Source organism: Eublepharis macularius, chromosome 2 (genome assembly GCF_028583425.1).
Source record: "Eublepharis macularius isolate TG4126 chromosome 2, MPM_Emac_v1.0, whole genome shotgun sequence".
In the NCBI taxonomy this organism is placed as follows: Eukaryota; Metazoa; Chordata; class Lepidosauria; order Squamata; family Eublepharidae; genus Eublepharis; species Eublepharis macularius.
In genome coordinates this window covers 149,551,833-149,570,456 of record NC_072791.1, presented here as the reverse complement: position 1 = coordinate 149,570,456, position 18,624 = coordinate 149,551,833, and the positions used below count along the sequence as shown (strand labels likewise).

Genomic DNA, 18,624 nt, shown 5'->3' with positions numbered 1-18,624 from the left:
AGAAAATGTAGAGACAATTACCCACTACTGTGGCTTTTAAGGCTTAGCTGGAACATGTGCACTTCTGAAGTCCAGTTCATGCAGGAGGTTCCTTTGCAACCTAGTGGAATCTTGCAGTTAGAACCAATTAATAGCTACCCCAGGGAGAGCTCTATACATGCACACACAAAAAGTAACCTCTCTCCTGAGTGTTTCCACCATCTGTCTCTCCACCAAATGCCAGCAAGACAGGAATGAAAAAACAGACATGAAACATCCTCCAAGAGATGCCAAACCCCCACAGAGAAAGAAGAAAAATAACCCCCAAGTGGAGAAATGATAAATAATTAATCAAAAGGTCCTGCAATGTAAATGATAACCACAAAGAGACCTGAGAGGGGAGAGAATATGGCTGCTGGGCAGTGAGTCTGCTGCCTCAGGCTGTTGGCAAGGACGAAAATTGATCTTCAGGCAGGGCATGCCCTGTTAAGGCCACCATTTTCGTAAGATGAATGCAAAGGATTTCCTCCTGGCTATAGATTCATAACTCAATGAACCATCCATCAAGTGCAATGAGAAGCTGCCTCCCTGGCATCTCTTATTTATTCCCAAACTATTTTTTCCATTTCCCTCTGTGCTCTGTGTGTGTGTGTGTGTGTCCCTATCTGCCTTATCTTTTTCTGCCATGTCTGTTTCCCAGATCTCCAGCACCCACCCCCACCCCCGTCTGTCTGGTTCTGCTTTTCCCCTCCCCCAGGATGTGTGTCCTCAGTCTCTGTCTCTGGGATCCCGTGGGTGGGTTTTTTATTCCATCAATTGCTTCATCCTCCTTTTTTCTCCTCAGCTCAGTGGGGTCTGCAGCCGGCTCTCCTGTTGCTCAGAGATGAGGAGGCAGTTGCTAAGAGACAGTGAAACGTCAGTACCTGGCCCTCAAGGAAAAAATAGAGAGGAGGAGAAGGGAATCGGAGGTGGGGAAAGACCTGGCTGAAATGACAAACACACAGCAAGAGCAGCTGCAATTCAATGAGAGACATTGAAATTCCCTCAGTTTCCCTGCCTTCTAAAAGTGCAGCTGAAGAAAGGGTGAAGGGAGGGAAGAGGCAAGGGCAGGAGGGGGAAAAGAGTAGTCACTGTCATAAAGAAGCGGAATCTTGAATGGATTTAGGCAATACAAGTCAGGCTCAGCAGCAGAGCTGAGTTGCGCTGAGCTGTAAAAATCCTCCATTCTCACAGTAAGTATCTCCTTGGAACAAAAATAGATGGTGTGATGGCGAGAAATGAAAAGGGAATGCATGCTTGCAGTATGACAATAAGAAAAGTAAGATTTTGGTGATCGCTGTGTCGTGACCAGGGTGTGTCTACAGTGCATGAGGGTGGATGGTGCATTTGAAGAAAGGGGGCACCCTAGTGTTAAAAGAGAAGGGGAATGAATGGGTGCCAAGACATGGGAAGGATGTGTGGTGAGAGCAAGTGGGACAGGGCATCTGGGTCTGTGATTTTACTTGCTTGTTCAAGGGGAAACAGAAGGTGAAAGGGGGGGAAAGATGAGACTTAGAGAATGAGAGAGGGATGGTTGTGCAGGAAGGAGAAAGCTACTGTATGTAAGGAGACTGATAGCAAAGACAGATCTCAAAAGGCAAGAGAGGAAGTGTGCTTCAGGTCAAAGATGTCAGTCTATGGAGTTGTGTGTAGAGGTTCAAAAATAACAGAGAAGGATGTAGGGACTCTGAACTCACACAGGCCAATTCTCCTGTTCTCTCAAGTGCTGAGGTCACACAGAAACCCCAAACCACTACCTAACTAAGGGTGATGCAAGGGAATTAAGTTGTCTCAATAGGCCTCTATGGATGGGTGGTGCCCTTCATCTGGGCCTGAAATAGTAAGAGATAATGTAGGTCATTCTTACTAGGCATATTGACACAGTTGTGTGGAATCCCAGAATGAAAAATTTCATTAGAAGTAGAATTGAGAACTGTGAAGACTTCTCTTTGTCTTAGGCATAGCAGAACCTCACAGTTTATGTTTTGTTTCTTAGGCCATTATCTCAAATTCATTATTTGAAATAGTGGACATTGTCAAAGCATTCCATAACTTTCTGAATTCCTCTCTGATAATAAGTCCATAGCTACAAGATCGGGAGCATATGAACAAAACTGTACAGAAAACCAGAGAGAGAAGGGTTCTAGATGAAGTTTGTGAAGTATGAAATTGTAAAGGTGAACAGAGAAGGGGATAAACTATAAAACAATGTCAAATCAAAAGACCAGAGAATAAAAGTAAAAAATGGAAACATGGATTGTATTAATGTCAAGAAAAATCATGAAAGCAATGACACTTTTGCCAACTCTTTTGATCTCCTTTATGTTCATTTCAGATTGCACAGTCCAATTCTTGTCACTGCCTACTAAAAAAGAAAACCAAGTTTAAAGGACAACATTCTTGTATCCTAAGCCCTTCTACTCCACCAAGATTTATATAGACCTTATCATTTCTGCATCAACATTTCAAAGGAGCACAATGGACAAACACAATAAATTCCAAGGAAGTCAGTATTTGTTTGGTAATTCTGCAGTCAAAAAGTTTACTTAAATTGAGTGATGACTACCAACCCTCCTTCTGACCAAGAGAAACCATGGACACCTAAATGGCTCATATCCCGCCCCAGTACTTCCTTACCTTTCCAAGACAGCCTCGTCCCTCTCCGGTTTAGCAGTATATTGTCAAGAGCATTCTCTCCTGACACAAGTCCTTGGGATACTGAGGAAGAGATGGCCTAAAGAAGTGCAATTCATTTCTATCGTTATTTATATATGCTCTCTTCTGAAGCCTCTTCAATTACTACACTTAGAATTTTGTAGAGCTGCAGAGGTATTTACTGGAAAATACAATTTATTGGCCAGATTATATTTCACAGGTGTGACAAGAACCTCTTTGAGAGGCATCAGCAGGCCTATGTTTACAGCAGACAACATACCAAGAGGAAACCCATTTTCTTGCATCTCAAATTCAAGAAATCTGATCGTCAATGAACACCTGTTAAAAACCACCATTTTTATTTATGTATAGTTCTTTGGAGAACGTATTTTTGATATTTCCATAGACCAAGATGGTCTCGCGTGCATATGCAGGTAGACTTCTGTCTTCTACTTCACCCATTCTAAAGGGGGAAAATTATATAGACAGCACAACAGATGACTAAAGGTCTTGTGCTTGTGGCCCAATCAGAGCTCTTCTACAGTGTATACTTCTCCTCAAGGTGCCTCAGGATCAAAACAAATTGTGGTTCAGGGTCCTACCTTCCACCCAGCCTGAATGTAGCAGGTTTTCTGCATTCGTGTCTCTCATTCATTGGGCTGAATCTCTACCCACTGCTCTCCCATTCCTGAGTTCTTACCCTTCCTTGGCCATGTAACTTTTGCTGGCTAAAATGAGTGCAGACTGTATCCAGCTGGGAGGAGAACAGTTTGTGCCCCACTGCTGCCCTGCGATGATACTGAACCCTTTCTTTTTAGCAGTGGTGGTGGTCTTTGCTAGTGCTGTCACTGGTTGCCCTGTCCTGTGCACATGCCGCAACCAGGTTGTGGATTGCAGTGGGCTTCGGCTCTTTTCTGTACCACCAGATCTTCCTTTGGATACCAGAAACCTCAGCCTAGCACACAACCGCATCACTGCCATCCCTCCTGGATACCTAACATGTTACTCTGAGCTGCGGGTGCTGGACTTGCGAAACAACTCACTTTTTGAGTTACCTGTTGGACTGTTCTGGACATCCAAACGCCTGTCGCACTTGGACTTGAGCTACAATAACTTCAGCCAACTGGTGGCAGATATGTTTAAAGACGCTTACAGTCTGGTGCATATTGACTTGAGCCACAACCCCTGGCTCAGGAAGGTGCACCCCCAGGCTTTCCGAGGTCTGATCCAACTACAGAACCTTGATCTCAGCTATGGGGGTCTCTCATTCCTCAGCCTAGAAGCTCTGGAGGGCCTCACAGGTCTGGTGACTCTTCAAATTGGAGGCAATCCCTGGGTGTGCAGCTGTACCATGGAGCCGCTGCTGAAGTGGCTAAGAAACAGGATCCAGAGATGCATGTCAGGTGAGTGAAATCAAACCTTGGTCCAGCAGTTAACTTCAGATCTGGGTTTCCACCAACTCTCTGTAAAATCATGAGCAAGATGCTAAGCTTCTGTCTCAACATGGAGTGAGAAAAATAGCTCTCTTAAAGAGATGTTAGAAAGGTAAGGATTGTTGTTGAATCCTGGAATCCTCATGAACACCTTGCTGTCTTCTTTACCCAGTCCAGAACTAGGTGTTTTCTAAACAAAACAATCCTGAAATTTGCTTTTTCAATACAATTTATTACAATTTATAAGACAGGCAATAAGAATAAAGATACCAAAGTTACAAATCAATAAAGAGATATTTTGAAGATTTTCAGCAAAAGTACAGAGAGAAATCATTAGATTTTGGTACTTAGACCTATCCTTAGTTACAATTACTTAAGATTGCTAGAAAGCAATTCAGATTAAAAATATATTGCTTTGTTAAAGAAGCAGTAATTTCTTCTTTCCATTTGTCCTGCTTAAGTTGTCATCCGAATTGTCCTTCTAGAACTGAAAAGATGGGGCAAAGAAGGGCTCGAAATGGCTATTGTATCCAGGAGTGAAATAACAGAATTGGTGTTTGAGGGCAGGAGGAAAATGTACTAGCAGATCAAGGCTGAGGCAAGTGGCAAAACATATTGGGGTTGATGGTGATTTTCACAGGAGCAAGTGTAGCGTGGGAGCTACTGAAAAATCATGTGGAGCTCAAGTCATATGGAAAGCCACTCATTACTAGCCTCCAGCCACACAGTGAATTGAACATTGCCACTCCGCTGACCTTTCACTCCCATGGATCTCCAAGGGCATAGTGATGGTCACCTACCCATGAGCTACAGACAACTGGCTCTCTTTGCAGCTAGAACTACCACAAAGCAAGTTTGTAAGGACAAGTAGCCATTTGAAAATAAAAAATAGCCTTTGCCTAGGCAAATACAGCCATGTTCACTGGAGGCTACAGACATTTGGCTTTCTACTGGATTAGTGTGCCACAAGGGAGGTTTTTTTTAAGTATTTGCCATCACACTGAAAATGTTTGGAACCCCCTAAAAGACTTTCTCTCTGTTAATACTCAGACATAATTGTCAGAGCTTGATAGAACTGAGATGCTGTGAACAAGCTACCCCCATGATTTGCTGTCATGCTACTCTGCTCATTCCCTGTCCTCGCAGTGAGAGCTTGAACAGGGAATCATAAATCATCATCCTCCCCCTCTCTCTGCTAATTTCTTCTGGCATTAGTCCTTTCCTGACCTTCTTGCTTATCTTACATGGAGCAAAGGAGAGGCTCTGAGGACAGGAAATCCTGCCTGCATAGAGCCAGCAGAAAGCAACCCTGTTTTAGCAATCACCCTTGTCTCTGAACATCCTTAGCATACTAATTCTGTTTATATTTTCCAAACATCCCTTTGATTGATGCAGGGCAAACAATGAAGGGGGAGGATGCCATACATCTCCACTTAGTGCAGCATTTTCTCATTTGGAGGATGGTAGGACCTTTAGATCTTCACTCAGCCTCTTGCATCATAGGCCTGTGTATTGAAAACACACACGCACAGTCATGCAGACAGATTGTCTTGTACACCTACCCTTGTTTTGTTAGGATACTTTCATTAATAAAGCTGCTATCTTATATTTAATTGGTGTTTACCATTTACAAAACTCACCACAGAACCTGCTGTGCTTAGACCCAATCCACACATGGCAGCAGAATCATGTATTTTGCTGGATTATACCATTTCAAGTTGAAAGTCAGGATTCTCAGCTTGTATATGCAACCCACACATAAACAATTATCTGTACACAGGAAACTAATGGGGAAATATTTTCTTAAAATCCTTCTCCTGGTCATGTGTGTTAATTTTCTTTAAGCATGATTTTTTTTTCATGAAGGGCCATTGAGATACCTCACCCACATACATAAACCTACTATCTCTGAGGTGTTACGATCCAAGGTAAATTGAGCCATGTGAATCTGTTACATGTGCAAGTTGATTCCTATCATCTGAATTGCAGACAGGAAAAGGATGAAGGGAGAGATCCCAATGTTAATGTATTGCTAATGTATTTTATTATCTTAATGCTGTTTTATTGTAATCTATTTATTCCTATTGTAATCCACTCTGAGCCCGTTTATGGGGAGAGCGGACAAAAATGCAATAAATAATAATAACTAAATAATAAATGGGGATGGGACAGAAGAGAAGGGGAAGAGCAGTTAAGGTAATGCAGAGATAGCTTAAAAAGGGACCGACAAGAAAAGCCTCAGGAAGAGACCAGTAGTTCTTTAAATCCTAATGAACATATTGCTGCTTGAGCTCTCATGGGCTATAGCTTGCTTCCTCAAGTGCATGAAGTACCTTGGCAAGCTGCTGCATTTATATACAGTGGAGGTAGTATTACCCAATGTGATTAAAAGAGGCAAATGATACAGTCAAACCAGAAATGGACCATACTAATATAACTGTTAGCTAAACCCTCAGATGAGTATTGAGTTCCCCTGGTTCATGCAGAGGCATGTCCCTTTCCAGTGGGCCTGCTTAATAAGTAGCATGGTCTACTAGACAGAGATCTGCAAGACTTAAGCCTGCTCATATAATGGTAAGCAAATCATTCTCTCTTTGCTTCATGTTTCCATCTGTTAAATGAGAACAATACTGGCCTCCTTTGGAGCATTCTGAAGGCAAACATAAAGATTTTACAAATCAAAAGTGCTGTATGAAAACTAAGTAGTAGAGGATGAACCAGTAAAGGAGGAATGAAATTGGTTACAAATAAAGACAGGGATGCCTGTTTTGGATATTAGGAGAGTATAAAAGAGGATACAGAAACTGAACTATTAGAATGGAACAAAACAGGAAGTACTAAATCCCATAGGCACTTATAAGTGACACATCCCTACTAAAGATGGGCATGAACCAAAATATGAACCAAAGTTTGTGACGAACCAGGTCAGTTCGTGGTTTGCGAACCAGTGGTTTGTCAGAGCCCATTTCTGACAAACCGCCACAAACTTTAGGCTGGTTTGTTTGCTTTGTTTTTTGGTTCGTCACTGCAGACAGCCTGGCACCAATCAATCAGCTTCCTAGGCAACAGGGGATGGATGTCCTGCAGACCTTCTACTGATCTGGAAGTGGCCTTCTGCTGGCCCGGAAGTGACTTTCTGCTGACCCAGAAGTGACAATTTGCTGACTGGGATGTGATGTTTTCATGAACAAAATGAACCATTTTGCGAACCAAGGGAGGTTCGTGAAAGTTCGTGGTTCATGAAATGCGACAAACAACAAACCACATGGTTCTTTTTTTCCCCGGTTCGTGCCCATCTCTAATCCCTATGGGTAAAATTCTAAGCATTCAGAAAACTAGTCATGTCAAGAAAATTTCAGAAAATATATGTGAAATTTTAAAATCTTATTAAATCTATTCTGAAATTACTGATGAGGACTAAGGTACATTTCACACTCGGTTTTTAGAGCGCGTTTGTACCTGTTCCACATCCCATGTTTGCAAGGTTTTCACACTTAAAAACAGTCATGGGATGCAGTCCCGCTTTTTGTCCGCTGTATCCCCGATTTTTCCCCCTGCGGTCATACCCCGATGTTTTTTTAAGTTCGCTGCCGACTGGCAGCTGGGCCGCATTTTGCTAATGTGAAAACTTTTGCCTCCCTTTTGCTTCTCTCCCCCCCTCTCCTTTTCCCTGGGAGCTGATTGGTTTGTGCAGAATTAACCACTCCCACCCTCCTCAGCTCTCTGAACTCCTTGTCCACCATTTTTTTTAGTAAAGCGAGCTGAGGGTCATAAGGCTGCTTCTTCATTGGTTTCCTTCCTCCCGGTATGCATGCTGTTTTATTTTTTTTTTCAAAAGCCAGGAATGATTCCTAAACTTGCTGCTAATTCCCTGCTAGCTTTAAAATCAAGGAAAGTGTTAAATAGCTGCTTTCTCCTTCCTCCCTTAGGGCATGCACACACATTCTTTTTTTTTTTTAAAGACAAGAATGGGTTGCAACGTTGTAATGTTCCTGCACTTTCTTCCTGGCTTTAAACGCCAGGAAAGGATTAAATGGCTGCTTTTCCCTCCCTCCCAGGCATGTTTCAGACTTTGCCAAAGAGGGGGAAAAAAACCAAGCATTTTTCACAGCCCTTTGGAAACAAGCCTCTGCTTCCTGGGAGGAGATTAATCGGCAGCATTTTAACCCTTTCCTGGCTTGATTTAAAAACATGTGAGTGGTACATGTTTCCCCCCAGAACTCTGCCACCAATTGCCTCTCCGGTGGGCAGGGGACAGCCCAATTAGCAAAAAGGGGGAAGGGTTCCAACATTCCAACGTTACTATGCATGCTGAATTTTTTTAAAAAAAGTGTGACGTGAATTGCAAGGCCCCAAAAGCCCAAAATTGCACCGAGGTTTTGAAATGAAGCACAGACACCAAATCGAAATTGCAGTGGACAGTGTGAAATGAACAGGTGCAATGCGAAGCCACTGCGATCGGGGCGAATGCTCATAAATGGCGGTTTAAACCATAAGTGCGAAAAGGGCCTAAGAGAAATGGACATAGGCTGGTATGGGAAGAGGAACCTCTCCATCTTTCAAGGTTTGCTGTGTGGGTGAGCATGCTTGCATTAAAGCCACTGCTTTTTGTTGCAGATACTCAGCTGGCAGAGTGCCGGGCACCACCTGAAGTAGAAGGAGCTTCTTTGGTTTCTCTGACAGAGGAGAGCTTCAAGGCCTGCCACCTGACCTTGACACTGGATGATTATCTCTTCATTGCCTTTGTGGGCTTTGTGGTCTCCATTGCTTCAGTTGCCACCAACTTCTTACTGGGCATCACTGCCAACTGTTGCCACCGTTGGAGCAAGGCGAGTGAGGATGAGGAGATATAGCCACATGGCCTGATCCTTCCTGTTCCTGCATTGCCCACACTCAGGAGGAAGCCAAGGGCTATCAAGTTCGGGGGGGGGGATCACTTGTCTTTTCCCTGCTCTGCCATTTTCTTGAGCCTTCCTCCCACCAACCCCTGTGTGGCCGTACTAGCCTGCCATTCATCAATCTTTCTTATCAGGGGTGAGGAACAGGGTCAGCAAGGGTAGGGAGACTGAAGTGTGCCTTGTTCAATCCTCTTTGCACTGGAAACAGCCAGCGAACCGCCTCCTGAAAAGTGATGGAAACACATCAGTGGATGCTTCAAACCATTTCTTCATCCATTGCCTTCCTCACCACAGTTTGCATACACACACAAGATATTGACATGCACTTGTTGCACCTTTCTAAGTCAATGCCTTGGACACACAGTCATAACAAATATGCACACAAATCCACACTACACACACATCCTATATCTGACTACTGGCACACACTGAAAGATCAAAATTTCCCTCTTGGGAAATTTGAGGTTCTCATCTGTTTGACCAACCTAAATCTCATTTGTTCTAGTTCAGAGAAAACTATTGTTAAATACATAAAGGTGAGTTGGATAATTGTCAAGAGTGGCAGATCTGCATTTAGAACCAGGCCAGCAGTCCATTCTTTATATATACAGCACTTCTTGTTCTGTCAAGATCTCCAAGAAGATTTTGGAGACAAAACTGAGGGCCAGCTAAACTCTCAGCAAAACTGTTTCCCATCCCAGTTGCTTATCATTTGGTATAGATGGTGCTACAATTTTCACAGATTCCTGTTGTCTTCATGACTGGTTTATTGTTAGCCACATGGAGGGAGTTCCATCTCCTGTAAGGGATGCCTGACTTCCAAAAGGTGTCAGTTATAATGATAGCACACAGATAATCATTGTGTTACAGAAGAGCAGAACCTTTTAAAAAATCACATTATAAAATATGACTGCAGATCAAGACTGAGGATATTAGCAGTCTTGCTTTGAGAAGGTGCATCCAGAGTTAGATTAGTTGTAGATACAGAGTGTGCAACCTATGAAGAAAAACAAAAAATGCAAGTTATTGACAGTAAAGTTTTTCATGGGAATAACATTATAAAAAAAATTCCTGACAAAGAGCAATTTGCTTGAAATCAAGGATTACAATAAATTACTGATAACAAATTCTTCATAATTCCTGCAGCTTTGTTTTTCTTCAGTTATCTGCTAACCTTATATTGGTTTTATACCAATGAAATTGCCATGGCTCTCCTCACCCCTACCCCACAAATCCTGCAGGTTGTAGTTTTGTGAGATTGCTGGAAATTTTCCATTAGAGTTCCTTTATCTTAGAAAGATAATTAACTAAACCAGTTGGGATCTATAGTGAAGGTGTGATTTCAGTGGGTTATGGCTATTGGCCTCTGTTTTGTCTCTCTGTCTTACTCAACACTCTAACAGCAGATGGTGCTACAAGTCAGGGCTGGAAATTCAGGAAGTCCATGGCAAAAGTGGGTGAGAGGGAGACTGGAATGAGCTTAGCACTTGTAGAGCATCTTGGAAGTTGGCACTGAAAAGAAGGGAAAGCGATTCTGGAATTCTGATAGTTCTGTGTGGTTCTGTCCCTCTACTATCCAAATATATTTAACATTTCCCCAAATCCACCACAAGAACACTTCTTAATTACCTTTTTTCCTAGGCAGAGGAGCTAATTCATAGGGGAACAAAAAGGAGGCACGGGGTAACTGATTTCTCCAGACTGCTTTGGAAGTCAATGTCAGGGTAAAAATAGTATACAGCATGTCTCTTTTTCAGCCATTTCACATGCAGTCTGCACATCCAACTCCTAGAAATATGTTAGAAGATTGAATGGACTGAACCAAGGACATTCATTGCTGACACATGATGATTTTTGCATCCAACTCCACCAATGTAATGCTCTTAGTAATAAAGCTGGACATGAGGATTTATACGCCTGGCTGGCAAGTTAAACTATAAGACCATAGCCAATGTTCCCAGCAGGGGAACCACCTTATAAAGCCTATACTATCTCCTAGAGATTTCTATGTGCGCTGATTATAGTTAATGTATTTTGAAACTTGTAAATTTTTATTTTTGCATAGAAATAGGACCAAACAAGATACTGAATGCTGCTGGGAAGGGCTGGGGAGAGGGAGAAGCCAGAGAGCCTTCTCCACTGTTCCCACTTGGGTTTGCCAAAATCAGAAAGATAGCAGGTAAATCTGTTCTTGAAGAGCAGAATCTTTTCAGAGTGCACTCACATAACCAACCTTTTTCTAACATGCTGAGTTTTCTTCCCCCAAGCACTCCATGGTGAGATCTTCATGGAACTGAGGCTTCTTTTATCATCTAGGGATGATCCTTCCTTTAGGAAAAGTGAAGCAGCCTGCCTAAGGCAGAAGTTTGGGGGTACCTAAAGGACAGCAAGTGCCAACTATTTACTTGGATATGATGTTTTCACCATACAGGAACAACATTTGGATTTTCAATCAGATATCAAAATGTCACCGGCTATCTCTGAGACCCTTATATATTCAGGATGCCTACAAAACAATCATGTGTTAAACCCTTCAGATCTTAACATAGATCTCACCACAGAGTGTTGGGGAAAGCAAAAAAAAAAAAAAACACTGTGATGGAGAGAAAGCCTATGTCAAATAACCTTAAGAAATTTATTTTTATGTTGTTTTTCAGAAGTAACTGGAAAGTGATTGATACAGGGCTAATATCTTATAGGCCTTCATTTGCAATGTAGAATCTTACCATGTTATTGTTCTCTTGCTGCGTATGAAATGCCTGTGTCTAGCAATCATGTACTGCAGAAGAATGTATAGTTAAGGGGCTCCAGTTCCAGTACAGTCTTTATTGATGTTAAATTGAAGGGGTTACTACTCTAATTGCCAAATGCCAAGCTAATGGGGCTTATCCCCTGGTGAAGCAGAGATGGAGAATGTCTCTGTCTGCATCTGCAGTGTCATAGTCAATGGCAGCTTTCAGTTTGCTACTGTAAATTCTTTCTGTGTGTTACTCTAGGATTTTTTCCTAGGGTTTGGAGTGGGAATATCAGCAGCATCTCGATATCTCTTCCAGGGAAAACCTGGAAGTGATTTACAGTATGTCTAGAAATCCATGGCATGGTTTTACATAGTGACATAGCGACACTGCTGACGTTGCTGGGGAAAGGTATCCCGCCACTGCTTGGAGCAGTGGCAGGCTAAGAAGGCTGCCAGCAGGAGGTCACCTGGCAGCCCTATCTCTGTGGGTATTAAAGTAACAGCTCCAGCCCAAAACGTTCATCCCATTCTAGTGAAAGAATTCTTTGGGAAGTAAACAAAATAGGCCTTTTCTGAAAAAATTACTATAGAAATGACGTCTACCACTTATTTTCCCATATATGCACGGAGCATAGTGTCTGGTGCCCAATGATTAGAAAGTGTCTTTATTATTTCTAGTGTAGCACACTTATGGACAAAGAGCCATTCCTAATCAAGCATTGAGAAGCTGTCTCACCCATCCAAATCTACTCAGATAGGAAGCATCTCATATACGTCAAGGTGCCATCATATGCCTTTTAGGCAATGTCTTCATCTGTAGTTATGTCAACATTGTTGGTACTTGTTTAAAGAGAAGCAATGTGATACAGAAACAGGACCATCCTGATTCTGCTCTGGAGCCAAAGACCAAAATAGCATTTTGAGTGAGGTGGTTCCATATAGCACATGTAAAGGTGGTCATGTGATTGTTCATAATGTGCCCAGCTTGCAACTCACCCATATTTACTGCTGAACATGGATTGCACAGTGGAGCAATAAATTTGTACTGAGTTTTGAGCTTGGCAGATGTTGAAGTGCACACACAACTTCCTCACCATATGCCAAACTCTGCAGAGATCTTCAGTCCACAGTTGCAGAAAGTGAATTGTTCTAGATACAATGCAGCAACCAACTTCAACCGCAACCCTCCACAGTACTACTGATGTAGGATGACTCTACATCCAATGTGCTGCTAATCTGGAACTTTATGCTGGTACAGACACAACAGTGAAAAAATCTTTGGGAAATTATCTAGTTTGATACCATGATCTCAAAAGTTGAGAGTCTGAGACACACTTCCCATACTACATTACTTAAAGATATGCATGCCCTTGCACATACAAAGTCTATGTCAAACAAAATGTAGTGGTGAATGACAATAAACACAATTTATTCTGAGAATACAGAGCGCTAACAGTGAAATTCTAAGCAGTTACTCCAGTCTAAGCCTATGGATTTAGACTGGAGTAATTCTGTTTAGGATTTCACTGTACAAGAATTAACTCTGCTATTCCTTCCAAGCTAATTTCATGTATTGTCATTCTCCCGTTTGCAAACACATGATTATTCAGAAGTTAACATTTGTGTCTTTAAACACCTCTGAAAAGTAGCCCTGAATAGGGCTCCTGGTTGAATGGAAAATAAACTCTTTGGTTTGCAAACTTAACCCTTTTGACAAGTCAGCCTTTCAAGACATGAAAGGTCTTTTTCATGTATACCAATGTTGTGAATATAATTACAGATCCTGTGTTCAATGTATGTCCATACAGCAAGTGTGTGTATTCCTTAAAATGTGCCATGATTGGCGCACCTAGTGCATGATGAGGCAACATTGGGTGCCTCATACTGTATGAAGGAACAAGCTATGCCACCTGATCACACCCTTCTGCTACATTTCTCAGCACTGAGGAAGCTTGAGTTACTGCATGGTTCATTCACAAGTGCCAATCTCCCCTCGATGCAGCAGTCATCATGAGAAACATGCATGTGTGAGCCAGCCCCTATTCACTAAGGAAGCCTTGCTCTTGTCGTGCTGCTCTCACGGCAGTGATTGTAGAAAGCTTTGGGCTGGTCTTGTTCACTTTGCATGGCATTATTCAAGCAACTGTAGTGGGAATACAGCTAATCTGCATTTTTTGCATGTGTCTCCTGTTCTCCAAATATATATATATATATATATATCATTTGCTTTTGAGAGAGATCATATAATAACAGTGGTTTGAGTCTGAGATGAGGCATAATGTTGCCAAACTGATGCTTTGGAATTGTGGCTTCTGATGCATGGAATGCACAGTGCAGCAGGCCACCTGCTCTGTGGAGCCAGATGCATTTTGTAAGAGTGTACTTTCTACAAATTTTGGTATTAAGCCTTTATGAACCAAAGGCATCTGTTCCCTGGAGATAAGAAAAGCAGGGCTATCTGTTCACTACAGATATATGGATTAGTCATGGTGCCTTTTACATAGTTTAAGTAAAGTTCTAAAACCAGTTTCAGATTTTGTATATTGGAGGCAGTGCATCTCAAAATTCTAATTCTGCTGTGGAACTCAGCTTTACAGGCATAGTCCAGGCATCACACACGTTATCTGAGAGACCAAACCAGAATTCCACAGTCTAGGATCTGACTTTAAAATTGGAATTTTGTGAAACTCATGTTTGTCCTCTGTGAAGCTCTGTAGACTTGTATCATCTGTTGTGCTAGCGCTTCATAGATCACTGTGATTGAAAAATATAACGTTTTCAATTTGAAGCATCTAGCAGTGGCAGGATCTGTGATTGAGGAGGGTGAGTTGCAAAATGAACAAACCTGGAAGTCAAAATAGAAACTCAAAAAGTCTGGAAGAAAATTTTTAAGAGAAGGAAGGAGTAATTTTAAAGATGAAAATCGGTGTTACAGCATAATTAAAGGTATATTGAGAATGTATTGATGGTACATCGAGAATGAGGGTTGTTTCAGTTCAGTTCCTTAAAAAGCAGGAAGGGGCATCTAAAGCACAACATGGGCCAGCAGGAGGCTCTGCTGATCCCCTTCTCCCATCTTCATGCTCCCCCACCCCCCAGTCATTTGTATCCAGCCTGTTTTCTCTTCATAGGGCTCCCTAATAGAAATAATACCTACTGAAGAAAGCACAGCAGAAAAGAAGCATTTCAAGATGGAAAGCATAGGCAGAGGAACAGATCATATTCTCCACCTGCCAATGCTGCACTGTGAATAACATCCTTGTTTTATAGGATCTTGGCATGGTCCACATTGTAACATACAGGCCATGCTTCCATAAAATCTGGTTTGGCCCTCAGTAGATCAGTTGGAAGGAAAATTCCATTGCAAAACATATATGATAGCTTGTTTTATTTCTAGAGGAACAAAAATAGAAAAATCTACTCTCTTTTTCAGAATATTATTGTAAAGCACTCTCTAGTGAAAATTAGAGAGTAACTCCTCCTCCTCACACAAGAGGTTCCTCATTCATTTCAGTGGAAAGAGATTACCTGTGCAAACAATTTCTTTGCAAAACCCAACACAATATTATATCCCTGTATTGCAACACTTGGGGAAGTCTTAGCATCGGGAAACTTAAAAATAAATGCACCATAGTGTTCATGGAACTCTAGACTGAGACAATGGCATCTAAGCTTTTGTTTCAGTTAAAATAATCGTTTTAAAATGATATAGCTAACATTAAATGTATTTAAGCCTTAAACACTCTAAATTGACCCAAGCAAAACAAAAAAACAAACAAAAAACACCCTAGGATAGACAATCAGCTATGTTTGTCAAAATAAAAAAAAATTGTTTCTAAATATAAGCACTGAAATTTCAGAGTTTGGCACTTTTGATTTCCGACAAAGAAAATCCAAAACAGAGAACATTTTAATATAAAGTTTTCACATCGCGTAATATTTTTAAAGCATTCTGAAATGCAGCTGGTGATGTTTCTTCACTGACTTTCGTGAACCAACACTCCTACCCAATTTCCTCTCTACATTAACCTTCCTTCCCATATTAGGCTTTTCATTTTTCCCCTATATAATTCCCTGTGGCTCTGTTCCAAAATATAGTCAATCATGCAAATTAATGTAGTTTGAAATATATATTTTTCCAAAATGAATCCAAATTTCATTAACCTTTTCTCTGCATCATCAAATAATAAAATTATCTCTTAGTCCTGTGTGGTAATTTGATCTATGTAGACCTGTGTGCTAGCCCTGCTCTTCACCACAGCTCCACATGTCCAAAACCTTGTCTGCACAGGGGCCTGCCCCGTGCATTCCACTCATGTAGCTCTGGGTATGTAATGTATACCTTACAAAAATGGAAAGTACAGATCACATATGCATATAGGTCCATGTGCAGATGGGAACTCAAATGTGTGGGAATCAAACACAATGAGGGCAAGGCTATTTTGTGTGATCCCAATTCACATACCATGTCTATGAAGATCAAACCTGCACCAAGCTCTTAATGTGCCCTATATTGTGGAACACATGATCTATGCAGATGGATCTATGATATCTGGGTCTGCCTTGTCATTGAAAAAAAGTCAATATGGCTGATGGAATTACCTGTACTATTATACAAAATCAAAAAGAGTCCAATAGCACCTTTAAGACTAACCAATTTTATTGTAGCATAAGCTTTCGAGAATCACAGTTCTCTTCGTCAGATGCATGGAGGGCAAAAAGAAACTGGTCAGATATAGAGGAGGAGAGGGGAGGGCGGAGTAGATGCAAACCGCTCCTTCTGATATGGAGATGCAAACAGCTCCTTCTGATATGGAGATCAGTTTGCTTCTGTTGAGGAAATCAGTTACCTCTGATAATGAGATAAGCATTCATAGTCCCTATTCAGTCCCAGCTTGACAGAGTCAAATTTACATATGAATTCCAATTCAGCAGCTTCCCGTTGGATTTTGTTTTTGAAAGGTTTCTGTTGAATTCCAATTCTGCTGAACTGGAATTCATATGTAAATTTGACTGTCAAGCTGGGACTGAATAGGGACTATGAATGGTTATCTCATTATCAGAGGTAACTGATTTCCTCAACAGAAGCAAACTGATCTCCATATCAGAAGGAGCTGTTTGCATCTCCATATCAGAAGGAGCTGTTTGCATCTACTCCGCCCTCCCCTCTCCTCCTCTATATCTGACCAGTTTCTTTTTGCCCTCCATGCATCTGACGAAGAGAACTGTGATTCTCGAAAGCTTATGCTACAATAAAATTGGTTAGTCTTAAAGGTGCTACTGGACTCTTTTTGATTTTGCTACTACAGACTAACACGGCTAACTCCTCTGGATCTACTATTATAGTTATTATAATTAAATGTTCTGCCCTACAACTATCTGTTGTAATAATTTGTACAGAAATTAAATCAGAAAAGAAGCTGTAGTCTGAAAACTAGGCCATCAACTCTAATTGGGAGGGTTAGATTTGGTTTCATCTTCCCTCCATATTTCAACTTCAGGAACGAAAAATAGAAGAGGGAAGGGAGGCAGAAATTTTAAAAGTCTCTTTGTCCATATTCAAATATTGTACACAGTTGTCTCATGGTGGTTTTCCCTATAATTTCCAGGTAGTTAATATTTTGTTAAACTATCCTTGCTCCATGTTGTGAAATTACAATTCACTCCATTGTTAAAAAAAAGCTTTGTTCTTGAACAGAGTTTACAACATAACGAAATATAAAACACAGGGATGTGCTTTCACAAAAAAAAATGGCAGCTTCAATTAGAAACAAAATGAAATGTTAAAAACTACAGGCTGGGTCAAAAGTTTCTAGTCTGCTAATGGCAGGGCCTTCTTCCTTCATAAGCAGCTTTCTGCTTGCAGCACGTGCTTCTGCAACCGGAGCAAGTTTCCTTGCATCAGCAGTGGACTCCTTGCATTGGATTCCACCATTTGTGAAATGGAAACTTTGGATCCGATCTGGTTTTATTTTCAAAACACTTTACATTTCAAGAAGAAAATATCAAGCATTTACAGATTTAGCAGTAGTAGGGATATCGTAATAGTTGAAGGGATTTCCCAAGACTATGGCTGAATTCACATGTCTTTACATAGTGCAAAACTCACAGCATGAGGGCGTCTTCATGGCGCAATTTCTGACGTCACTCAGTCATGATTCCATTTTCATGGCATGATGATGTCAGAAATCACGCCATGAAGACACCCTTTACATGCATGATGTAAAGATGTGAAAATGGCCCATCAATTCTTCAATATGAGCATAAAAAATACCAACCCAAAAGATATGACCAGACAAACAACAGGTGAAATATGGAAGAAAGAGCCACAGTTTATCTCACCCTGGTTGGACTGATGAACTCTCGGGAGCTATCATCTTTTCCAAGAGATTTTTATGCCAGGGTGGTGGTTTGGGGTGGATGGAAAGGTAAGAACCTTTGTACGTAGATTTTATAAATGTTAACTTTTGTAACTGTGAGAATTTTTTTTCATAAATGTACATTATCAATAAAAACTGACTAGTTTAACAAGGTGCATGTGTTGCTGAATGTGTTCAAGAAAAAAAAGGATCAGAACTAATAGATATCATGGCTTACTATGTGTCTCAAACATCTTTAATTTTAATCCAAGACTACACAACAAACCTAGGCCTTTCCCACAAGTAAATCCCTAACCGCTTTTGCCCACAGATCCATTGCCTATACCACTTCTGCCTCCCTTAAAAAGGGTCAGAGGATATGCACAAGTTCTCGACTCCCACTCTGGGGACTAGGCAAGAGAGGGAGGAGATGTGGGTCCAGTGCGTCTGGTCAGAGTGCTGATTGCAGAGCTCTTCAGAGCCTAAATGTCCAGGACAGCAAAGGTGACAGGGTGTCTGGAGCA

General features: G+C 41.3%; 1 protein-coding gene across 1 annotated transcript; it reads left to right on the top strand.

Moving 5' to 3' along the window:
- The first annotated feature begins 3,406 nt into the window (after positions 1 to 3,406).
- On the top strand, positions 3,407 to 9,225 carry LRRC55 (leucine rich repeat containing 55). Its single transcript, XM_054972238.1, has 2 exons — positions 3,407 to 4,076; positions 8,724 to 9,225. The coding sequence occupies exons 1-2, from the start codon at positions 3,407 to 3,409 to the stop codon at positions 8,957 to 8,959; spliced, it is 906 nt and encodes a 301-aa protein (XP_054828213.1). The 3' UTR covers positions 8,960 to 9,225.
- Positions 9,226 to 18,624: the final 9,399 nt, after the last annotated feature.